The 11,718-nt window shown below is 38.5% G+C and overlaps 1 protein-coding gene across 3 annotated transcripts; it reads left to right on the top strand.

Annotated features, from left to right (window-relative positions):
* Positions 1–1,187: 1,187 nt before the first annotated feature.
* Positions 1,188–11,454, top strand: VDAC2 (voltage dependent anion channel 2; the record flags this gene model as incomplete). 3 transcript variants are annotated; one of them, XM_084245791.1, is made up of 8 exons in its annotated part: positions 1,188–1,254; positions 2,139–2,188; positions 5,712–5,864; positions 5,951–6,003; positions 6,451–6,678; positions 7,949–8,099; positions 9,963–10,020; positions 11,363–11,454. In XM_084245791.1, 8 exons carry the CDS (start codon positions 1,188–1,190, stop codon positions 11,452–11,454), a joined length of 852 nt encoding a protein of 283 aa, XP_084101917.1. The 3 variants fall into 3 exon arrangements, with proteins under 3 accessions (XP_084101917.1, XP_084101919.1, XP_084101918.1); XM_084245793.1 differs by lacking the exon at positions 6,451–6,678; XM_084245792.1 differs by lacking the exon at positions 7,949–8,099 and having other exon boundaries at positions 6,451–6,676.
* Between the last annotated feature and the right edge of the window lie 264 nt (positions 11,455–11,718).

The raw sequence follows: 11,718 nt of genomic DNA, 5'->3' as shown, positions 1-11,718 counted from the left end.
GCGGAGGAGGGGCTGGGCTGCTGGATTTCGGATGGAGGGTAGACTTGGGGGGGCGGGGGGAGTTGGTCGGTGGCCTCATTCACCTAAAGCTTTTGGACATGTTTTTCACGAACTAGAAAGCAAAAAGTTATGAAATTTGGGATTCAGTCTTTGGAGGGTTGTGTCAGTTTCCTAGAGGAAGTAGTAACCCCCCTTGTGAGAAGGCAAGGTCATTACATGTGCTCCTAAGGGCGTGGACATGCTTTGTAGAATGAATGAGCTGGTGTAACCTGCTCAGATTGCTTGATATAAGCACACAGCATTGGCGGATGACTTGACTCTCGTCGTTAATATGTTTAACGTGCCATTTGATATTTAGTTAATGTAGACACTTAAGTGAAGTGTAGCTGACTGTGCTTTTTTTAAGTTCTAATATTTACATACTCAGAGTCTCTTTCTGCCCTTTAATGTTAGTTTTTATCTCCGTGAGATACTGTGGGATATATTGGGGGTCAGAGTATTGTCTTAGGTTTTCACTCTATCATTTGGTTGAATTAGTCCAGTATAGTGAATTTTGGCAAATTATATGTATATGTGTTTGTTTTGTTTTTTTTAGAATGGTGCTAGGAGGTGAGTCTGTAGGTACTGTGTATACTTGGGGATAGAAAGTATTTTTTTTTTACTTTGAAATGTATTTTCACGGTTGTGTAGCTACTTTACTGGGGTTATCCATTTTAGAAATAAGCCTTTGTTGGTAATAACCTTAATGGATCATTTTATTGTAATTGCTGGTGGTCCATTTACAACAGGTTGGACAGCTTGATGTAAAGATCATCATGGGGTTCATGATCTCGTTCTTTTTTTTTTTTAACATTTATTTATTTATGCATACAAGAACTGGGGTGTAGGCCAGAGGAGGGGGGTGGGGGTGGGTGAGGATTCACCAGAGACCAAGTGGGGAGCAGAACAGGCAGATTGATTGAAATGCACTGCTGAGGGGAACAGCGGGCAAGTCAGGAGAGGTCTGCTGCGCCATGTGGGTATCTCCCTGGCTGGCCAGGAATCGAACTAGTGCTGCAGTGGCTGCTGAGAGCTTCATAGTGCTGAGACTTAACCCCTTGTGCCACAGGGAGGCCCCATGAACTGGTTCTTGTACAGAAAGTGAGACAACAGTAATATTAACACTGGAATTTTTTTTCCCTCCAGCGATGTGTATTCCTCCATCATATGCTGACCTTGGCAAAGCTGCCAGAGATATTTTCAACAAAGGATTTGGTAAGAATTAAAAAAAACTTACATGAGAAGTAAAAATGTGATTTAGATTAAATATGTATTTGGATTTGGGAAATTAATTTTTTTTCATATTGTAAATATCTTGCTACATTAATTTTTCTGTTACGTGCATTTCAGATAAAATTTCCTTTTTTTTTTTTTTGTGGGACCCTCGCTGGTGGCTAGGGAATGAACCGGCACTGCAGAGGCTGCAGGCAGCCTCGCAGCCCAGCACTCAACCGCTGCACCACCAGGGGAGGCCCCTCAGATAAAATTTCTAATAAAATAGTTCTGTAACTTCAGGAAAAAAAAAAAGCTGTTTTATTTTCCTTCAGATATATTTTAGGCCTTGATTGACTAGAATTATGATGTACTACTGTTCTGCTTTTGTGGTGGTGGTGATTCCTAAGGGTTATAAACTTTTTCAGGTAAATTTGGGTTTTCTTTTTGAAGATTTTGTTGCCATTCCGTACGTCATCCCCATTTTTGATTATTTTCCCAGTTTAGATTATTAACTTCACGAGGAGATACCTCTTTGGGATAAATGTTTATCCTCAGAACATTGGTATTCTGAGATTTAAGTTCAGTTGATTTAAGTTCAGTTTCAGTTGATTTCTGATCTGATACTTAGTTTTAAAATGGAAAACATTTTTTGAGGGGTACCAGCCATACACCATAACACTAGCCATGCGTCATAGAGATGTTCTGTCCTTTACGTGTCGGTTTACATAGAATAATTAAAAATTTTTTCATTGAAATATCATATTGATACACAATTTATTCTCTTTAGTATGTGAGAGCTTTCATTTTCTAATGTATAGACAATTATTGGTGCTCATCTTTTATGCAAAAGAATAATTTTGTTACCTTTTGCTCTCTACTTGAAGGTTTTGGGTTGGTGAAACTGGATGTGAAAACAAAGTCATGCAGTGGTGTGGTGAGTGTTAGATGACTTCTACGTTCTGATGACCCTTTATATAATTTCCAATCTATAAAATAGTCATTACTGAAAGATGCTTATCATTTTATTTTAGAGAGGCAGAAGTTAAGTATATTTAAGGAATTTGTGTAATAGTAAATTTTGGCTTTGAATATAATTTCTGATTTTCATGTTTTTCATATTACTTTATATGTACTAAGAACTCAGGAAAGACTGTTCATGTGGGTCTCTGTTTACTCAGTAAGATTACTAGCTGGAAGGCAGGATATCTGTTAGGTTTTTTTTTTGCAAGTCTTTCATTTAATGTCTATTAAAATCATTAAGTGTTCTGATTATAAAAATATTCAGTAACTCTTAATTTGAGTGTATTAATAATTTACATAATGACCATATAGTGGTTTTCCTTGAGGAGGATTTCCACATTTGTTTTGTGAATTTAGAGTGCCTAATTTGGGTTTGTTTTTTCTTTTTTTCTTTTTTTAAAGATTTATTTATTTATTTATATGAACACTGGGTACAGTCAGAAGTGCGGGAGGGCGAGAGAATTCACCAGAGTCAGGGCGGAGAGCAGAGCAGGCAGACAGAGGAAGTACACTGCGGAGGGGAGCAGCGGGCGGCAGGAGAGGTCTGCACGCCATGTGGGACCCTCGCCGGTGGCCGGGGATTGAACTGGCATTGCCGAGGCTGCGGGCAGCTTCGCAACCTAGTGCTCAACCGCTGCACCACCAGAGGAGGCGTGATTTGGGTATTTTTAAAGAGGAATTTAGATAATTTGATTTTTTTTTTCCCTAGCAAACTTCCTCAAAGGGAATAAAGTTTAGTCTTGTGTAATTTTTTTTTTCTGTTTTAGGGATTGGAATGTGTGCATATAGAACATTGTTGGTTATTTTGATATATTCTTGCTTATAGTTGTTGACTACATAATTGCGTATAATTGGTATTTTTAAAAATTAACCATGTTGCAGTTTCTTACTGCCTAGACTTAGATTTCTGGTCACATTTGTCATTTGGCTTTTTTTGGTCTGAAAGGAAGGCTGAGTATTCAGTGTGGTTGAGTGACTTACTAGCTTAACGTGACAGATCACAGAGCAGTGACTCGTTTCTATGTTCTCACTCTTAACCTGTTGAGACCCCTTAAACACATCGAAACACAAAAGACCTTTAAAAAAGTAGAAGTCAGTTCTTGTGTTTAAAAAGTTTACTTGCTGGTTGGAGGGACAAAATAAATTTTAAGCAGAGAAGTATATGAAGTATCAGTTTGTTTGATAAATCAAGATCTTTGTTGGCAAGTAAAGGCTTGTTGTGGACTGGGTTAAAGAAAGTCATGGTAGGGGCCTCCCCGGTGGCGCAGCGGTTGCGCACTGGCTTGCGAAGCTGCACGCAGCCTCTGCAGCGCCAGTTCAATCCCCGGCCGCTGGGTAAGGGTCCCACTTGGCATGCAGACCTCCTCTGCCGCCCGCTGCTCCCCTCAGCAGTGTACTTCGTCAGTATGCCTGTCCTGCTCCCTGCTATGGCTCTGGCGAATTCTCTCACCCTCCCACGCTTCTGACTATACCCGGTGCTTGTATAAATAAATAAATAATTAAAAAAAAAAAAAAGAAAGTCATGGTAAAAAAAAAAAAGTGTCATGGAATTAGGTTTAAGATCATGAAAGATGTGTAAGAACTGGGTTAGATTAGACAAAGTATGTCCTTATTTTCATTTTATGTGTAGTATTCATCAAGTAAGTACCTAGTCCCAGATAGTCCTGTTAATGCCTGTTTCTGTTTTCGCATCTGAAATGCAGAAATGTCCAAGGCACCCTAGAATATAGAAGCCTAGTTGGTGATGGAGTGAAGGGTGTAAACTCTCCCAGTGATGTCATCTGACCCAATTTTGTTCCCATTGTGTGGTCTTGGTTTTGTATCTTGAGGATTCCTTGGCATGTATATAGGCTCGCTATTAATCTATGGGATGATGATGATGGATGACAATGGGAAGGGTCTCAAGACGTGTCCCTCAAGATAAAAATAGCTATTCATGCATATTCTTCATTCCAAGTATCTGCTAGAACATGCTCCACATATATTGTTTTAATAATACTTTCCTTTTGTGTAGAGCATATGAAAACATGCAGCGCTTTCACAGTGTCATTTCATTTTAGTCCTCCAGGTTTTGTTATTACAGTTCAGGCAGGACTGAGACCCAAAAAAAAGTTGTCTTCAGTGTTGTTCATTTAGTGAGACAGCCAGAACTGGATGCCAGGACTCCTTATTTTATTATATCCAGTGTTCTTTCCTAACACAATCCAGTGCAATTTAGTATAGGCATTGAGTGTCAAATTAGACTTGAAATTCCTGTTAAAGAAAATCTCTTATTTCAGACCAATGTGTAAAAGACGTAAGTATTTAAGTTTGCTTCACTGCAAAGCAGTAGTTATACAAATGCTTTATTTTCTAAGTGAAAGATACTTGGCCTTTTCTTCTGTTGATACAATTTTTGATATTTCCTTAATCTTGCAGCTGTCATAATTTCAGGTTGAATTCCTATGTTAGTTCCTATCAGCTGTCTTTAAACTTTGGTTTCCAGTGCCCAGAGCATGTAACCATGATTAGAAGACAACTTGTGGATCAGAACTTCTGAGGGCATTTTGATATTTTATATTGGAAGGTTTTAGTAGCTTGCCTGCATACTTTCTCAATTAGATTTTTGGGTTATCTGTAGCAGATTTTAAATTTCAAAACCCTCTTTTATATTATGCCTTCCTTTTTGGTTAGTGTGCAATTAGGGATTGGAAAGTTGCTTTTATTTGCTACACATACATGATTATATAATACACTTATAATACATTTAAAATTGATCCCTATATTTAGATATCCTTCCCCACTAATGTCATCTGTTGTACACAGTATAGTTCCTATTACGCCAATATAAACCAGTTGTAGAGTAAATGTATAATTCCCTTCTTCTACTTTTTTTAATTGAGTGTGTGCATGTGGTTGGAAAGGCATGAAACCTGGTAAAGACTCTCAGAAACCAGATATTGGGATTACCAGGAATTTTTTAAAAACATCTTTTGTTCTCCACATAGAGTCCTATAGTGGGGTGCTTCTGCTTTAAGAAATTTCAGGAAACATTTCACAATAGAATATCAATTAATATTTTATTCAGTATTTCGTAGATTGAATGCAATGGCAAAACATCTATGTCTCTCAGCTCCCTACCCCCACCACCAGGCCCCAGTTCACCTTAGTAGTTTCTTAAGGGGTACAGTTTATTGTTCACTTGAGAATTAGATACAGGTTAACTTGTGATTGATTGGTTAGAAATGGTAGCTGTAATCCAAGGTGGCAATCGGTAACTTAAAAGCTAATATGTCACTCTTCTAAATACTCAGTAGCAGAGAGTAAGAGTATTCAGGGAGCTTAAAATTACAAAGTGCTACAGTGGGGTTTTTGGTTAATGACTTTTGTGTAAGTTAAACAGTGGATTTATTCTAGGCTTACAAGAAAAATCATGAAGCTCTTTATTGTCTTATTAGGAATTCTCAACATCTGGTTCATCTAATACAGACACTGGTAAAGTTACTGGGACCTTGGAGACCAAATATAAGTGGTGTGAGTATGGTCTGACTTTCACAGAGAAATGGAACACTGATAACACTCTGGGAACAGAAATTGCTATTGAAGACCAGGTAACATTTTGACAATGTGCTTTCTTTATTTTATTTTTGTATTTTGAAGACTGTAAAATTGAAAATAAACTCTTCTTTTAAAATAGATCTGTCAAGGTTTGAAGTTGACATTTGATACCACTTTTTCACCAAACACAGGGTAAGCATGGGTATTTTTTAATCCTTTAAATTAAAAGTATTCCTTTTCTGTATATTTAGGAAAGATGCAGATTTAGTGTTTGATAGTGTACTCAGCTGCCTTGGCAAATTTCTGTTTCTGCCTTGGAGCACGACCATTGGCTTACTTTCAAATATTTGCCTCTTTTTATTGTGGTGCTGACTTTGGTAATTAGCATGTTTCTGAGAGACCTGTGAGTGGTTGCCAGTTCTTGGAGCAGTCTTCTTAAGGTAGTGGCAGTCTAATTACCCCATTTGCCCCTGTGTGCTCAATTGGAGGGTTTTTTTTTCTCTTTTCCCTTTTATGATTATTCTGCTACTTGTTTTACTCTCCTATTATACTGCAGTTTATTTTGTGACTTTTCTGGAGAAGTAATGTATTTATCTGTCCCATTGGCATTGTTTTTAAGTCACTTTTTTCTTTTTCCAGAAAGAAAAGTGGTAAAATCAAGTCTTCTTACAAGAGAGAGTGTATAAACCTTGGTTGTGATGTTGACTTTGATTTTGCTGGACCTGCAATCCATGGTTCAGCTGTCTTTGGTTATGAGGGCTGGCTTGCTGGGTACCAGATGACCTTTGATAGTGCCAAATCAAAGCTGACAAGGAATAACTTTGCAGTGGGCTACAGGACTGGGGACTTCCAGCTACACACTAATGTGTGAGTACTTTTTTAAATCTAGATACAATCTAAAGGCTTTTTTACATTAAAATATCACTATCCTTGGGCATTTCTAGGGTGCCCCTCAAAGGTATACAGTAAAAAACATTACACTGACTTTTTTTTTTTTTTTTAAAGATTTGTTTATGTATGCATGCAAGAGCTGGGGCACAGGCCAGAGATGTGGGGGGTGAGAGGATCCACCAGAGACAGAATGGGGAACAGAACAGGCAGATTGACTGAAACACACTGCTGAGGGGAACGGTGGGCGAGACAGGAGAGGTCTGCCTCACCATGTGGGTTTCTCCCTGGCCGGCCAGGGATCGAACTCATGCTGCAGAGGCTGCGGATTGCATCATAGTGTGGTGTTTAACCCCTTGTGCCACCAGGGAGGCCCTAGACTAACGTTTGATGCAGAGAGAGTAAATGTTCGTTTTCTCATGGGATTTGCTGTGCTTTGGTTTTTCAGAAGAGAGTACAGCATTCATTTGACTTAATTGTTTGTAACATTTGAGAGGCTGATTTGCCAGGATTGCCTCAAATACATGGTGTATGGGACAGACTTGACAAAATTTTATTTTTTTCTTATAAAAACAATGGTAAATAACAGAAGTACAAAGAAGAAAACCAAAATTTCCCATAACCCCCCCCACCTAGATATATAATCTTTTTAATGTTTTGGTGTTTTGCCTTTTTTTAATTGTATATACATAAAATACATACTGACAAACCTATTTTATAATCCTTTTTCCTCTACTTAATAAACATTTTGATCATTTTCCAACAACATTATGTATTCTACAACATGATTATGTGTAATTCTGTTGTAATTCCATTGAATGATTGTACCATGATTTATTTGATCAATCCTTGTTTTGGGACATAGGCAGAAAAAAGACCTTATAGGGCCTCCCGGTGGCGCAGCGGGTTGAGAGCAGCGCTGTGAAGGTTGAGCGCAGCGGACCTCTCCTGCCTTGCCTGTTGCTCCCCTAAGCAGTGTTTTCGGTCCATCTGCCTGTTCTGCTCCGTGTTCTGTCTCTGGTGAATTCTCTCACCCTCCCGTGCCTCTGGCCTGTTCTTGTATAAATAAATCTTAAAAAAAAAAAAGGAAAAAAAAGAGACCTTTTAAATATTTCAAGATTTTAGTAGGATACTAGAGACCCATGAGAGCAATGGCTCATATTTAAATGTAGTCATACAATATTAGCTTAGTGCCTTAGACATTATTATATTGTCTATTCTAGAGATACTGATTTAAAATATCTTTTAGCAATGATGGGACAGAATTTGGAGGATCAATTTATCAGAAAGTATGTGAAGATCTTGACACTTCAGTAAACCTTGCTTGGACATCAGGTACCAACTGCACTCGTTTTGGTATTGCAGCTAAATATCAGCTGGATCCCACTGCTTCTATTTCTGTGAGTACTACTGTGGGCTTCGAATGGGGTTTTTGGTTGTGGGAAATTGTCTTTGGATATGTTGAGTTGTGTTGAAAATTTGAACTGATATTTATGAATCCCCAGTTTACATACAGATTGGGTTTAGAACTTGGAATACTACTTCTATGTCACTGTGTTAGAGTTTGATACACAGGCCTGGCCACAGGAGTTCTTTAACCTCAAAAGAATTAATGATAATCCTGAGCCCCATGCCTCTCTGAGCCCAGGGAAAACAGTGTTTTGGGCCCTGGGTAGTTCTTACCCATGTTGGGGGAGGGATGGGTAATAGTAACTTACTGTTACTTTGACTTTGTCTTTTTCATGGTTCACAAAATATTTTCAGATTTGATCTGAGTGGTCAGTGGCACACCTGTCATTTTGTAGGTGAAGAGACCAAAGCTTAGAAAGGGAAAGGATTTAGACTATTGCTGGTGGAGGGAAGGAGAGGTAGAGCCAGAACTGGTCTGCAGGTCTTGATTTCCCTCCTGTTTAGGATGACCAGCTCCTTCTGATTTACCTGGGACCATCCCAGCTGGATGGTCACTGAAAGTCCTGCATCTCCAGGCTTCTCTCCTGTCTGGGGTTAGCTGGGTCGAATCACCACAATAGCCCTTTCTGCTGTTTCTTCATTTAACCATATTGAGGATGGAGTAGGAGGGAGTGAAGTATCTGAGGATGTAGAGGGGCTGGCTCCAATTTCAGGCAGATCAGCAGCTGTTCTTGTGTGTTCCTTATAGGTCAGGAACTGTCTGTACTGTATGTACTGGGAATGAAAGAAAAACCTTCCATGAGAGTTGTTTTTGTTACAGAATCTTCATTCCTAAGGACAATGTGTTTTGATAATTTAGACAGTTAAGTTTTAGCCCCATTCTTTTATCTTAGCACAGTTGTAATAATCAGAATGAGAAGTGCCCAGAATGCTTTTCCCATAGACAGTGATTCATTTATTTTTTGTTTCCTTGTTTCTAACTTCACTATCAATAAAAACCTCAAGATTCACACAGCACACTGTTCTCTTCAAATGTCTTATATGTGGCATCACTCCAGATTTAATGTTGGTATAAGGTGCATCTCTCTTGTCTAAAATGGGAAGCAAGTTTTGACCTTAAGAGTCATCGAGTGACTTCTCAGAGTTAGTTTGAAAACATAGCTAGCATTTCCCACCTATGTAGTGCTTCTGTTGTCCTAGTCAAGCATCATCAAAAGCATTGCTTAATGTCCCTTCACTTTTGCCTGGCAGGTCTCCATTTCTTTGAGGTTCTTAATTTGTTGGGAACAAGATGGTCTCCAGTGGGACATTTCTTCCTTAGCTAAACCACAGTCATTGGTGGATAAAGACAAGTACTGTTTATCTGGGTTATCATTCTTAGGATTGGGCTTTTTTGTTGTGACATTACAGAAGAGTGTAGATAGACATCTAGTCATTCCCAAATCTGTTTTCATCCCAGGGAGTGTTACCTTTTTACTGCAGTAAAGTTGAAGAGCAAGGTTGCCTGGCTAGGCTACCTAGATCCTGGAGATGGGGATGAGGTGGCTTAATCATGTCTTGCTCTCCAGTGTTCCTTCCAGTCTTGACTGGACTAAATCCTGTAATAGAATTGCAAGGAGAGCAAGGTTTGGTAAATGATGCCCCATTGGAATTTTTCAAGCCCAGACTGGCTTTATATTGGATTGACCAGGTGCATTAATGAGACAAGTGAGAATATGAGGGTAGTATTTTGAGTCCGTCTGATCTTCAAAGGAAATGCTTGCCATTTGGAAATTTTTAACATTCATGATTTTGATTCTTTAGAAAGATTACTTAAGTTTTTTCTTATATTTGCTTTTGCATTTTAATTTTAGGCAAAAGTCAACAATTCTAGTTTAATTGGAGTGGGCTACACTCAGACTCTGAGGCCTGGTAAGTATTCTTGGTAAAGTAGGTTTGCTTAAGTAGTGTTTTAAAAATTAATTTCCCAGCTTCTTACTTGGCAAACCTTTCAAGCATACAGAAGAATGGATAGAAGATTATTGCGAACATGTTTACTTTTTGCCATATTTTTAAATTTCATTTTTTTGCTGGACTGTTTGGAAGTAGCAACTATTGTTAGACTTCCCTAAGTGGAGAATTTTCCCTGTGTCCTACATAATCACAGTATTGTTACTGTACCTAAGAAAGTTTCATATTTAATACTCCATATTATTTAATATTTAATAGTTCATTTTTTGTGCACTTTCCTCACTCATACATGAAATCTTATAATTTTAATTTTCCCAGTGTTCACTCATTACTTTTGTTGTTCAGTCTATAGTTTCATTTGTGTAGTGTTTTGAACCTTGTATTTTTCAGCTCAGACCTCTGTGTGCATGAATTATCTGAGGAATCTTGTTAGAATTCAGGTTCAGTAGTTTCAGGATGCACACTCTTCCGTCTAACAAGCTTTCTGTTGATGCCAGTGTTGCTGGTTCTTGAATTACCATTTATTTGAATAGCAAGCACTTGGAACTTTTCCCCCTCTAAATACAGATTTTCACCCATTTTTATTATGTTGAAATCTAAAGAAAATAATGGTGCTCTAACCCCTCCCCATGTTGCCTTCCCCACATTCATTAATTAGTAACTTTTACCACATTTGTTTTGTCTCCATTCTGTATACTTAATCCTGTTGTCATTTTTCATACAACTTTATGAATTATTTAAATGGGCATTTTTACAGACTTGTAGTTACAACATAGTGTGCATAACCTAGGAGTAAAACATTTTCCTTCATAACTACAATACCATTATCACAGCTTAGAAGATTAAGATTATCAGTAACTTAATATGCAGTCTCTTCGGATTTCCCCACTTGTCTCTATGTCTTTATTGTAGTTTTCCCTTTTCTAGGTAGTTATGATTGTCTTTCTAGTTTCTTCTGGATAGTATATTGAACATTGTATTTTCTTGAACACTGTGAACTTTAATTTTTTTTTTTTTTTTTGCTGCCGGGGAATGAACTGGCGCTGCAGAGGCTGCGGGCAGCCTCGCAGCCCAGCGCTCAACTGCAGCGCTACCAGGGGAGTCCCTGAACTTCAACATTTTTATGCTCTGTAACTTACTTAATGCTGTACCCAGGATCCTTCCAACTGAATTGTCTCAAGTACTCCCAAGCGCCCTCTGGTGGCTGACACTGAGGAAGTGACTGATCTAGGGTGGTTTTTATAAACTGTAGACTCTTCATAGGTGTTGGAGGCACATCATGGCTATCTGCTTTTGTTTACAGGTGTGAAGCTTACACTGTCTGCTCTGGTAGATGGGAAGAGCATTAATGCTGGAGGCCACAAACTTGGCCTTGCCCTGGAGTTGGAGGCTTAATCCAGCTGAAAGAAAGCTCTGAGATTGGATATCAGAAGATTTGGCCTTAATATATTTCCAGTGTGACCAGCAGGCGCTCTCCCCTCTTCCCCCTTCCTGCCCCCACCCCCCATGAAGGTGATCAAAAACAAAGGATGATCTACAAACAAGAGCTGTATTTTAAATATTTAGGCAGTTACTTGTTAGCTGGTTTCTAGTTGGATTGGTTATCTAGTTACCAATGCTGCAGAAGAGCAGTCACCTATACATTATTTAAATGTATTT

The sequence above is a fragment of the Talpa europaea genome, assembly GCF_964194135.1.
Source record: "Talpa europaea genome assembly, chromosome: 10".
NCBI classification, from domain to species: Eukaryota; Metazoa; Chordata; class Mammalia; order Eulipotyphla; family Talpidae; genus Talpa; species Talpa europaea.
The sequence above is the reverse complement of the archived record's forward strand: the minus strand, read 5'-3'. Positions and strand labels throughout refer to the sequence as shown.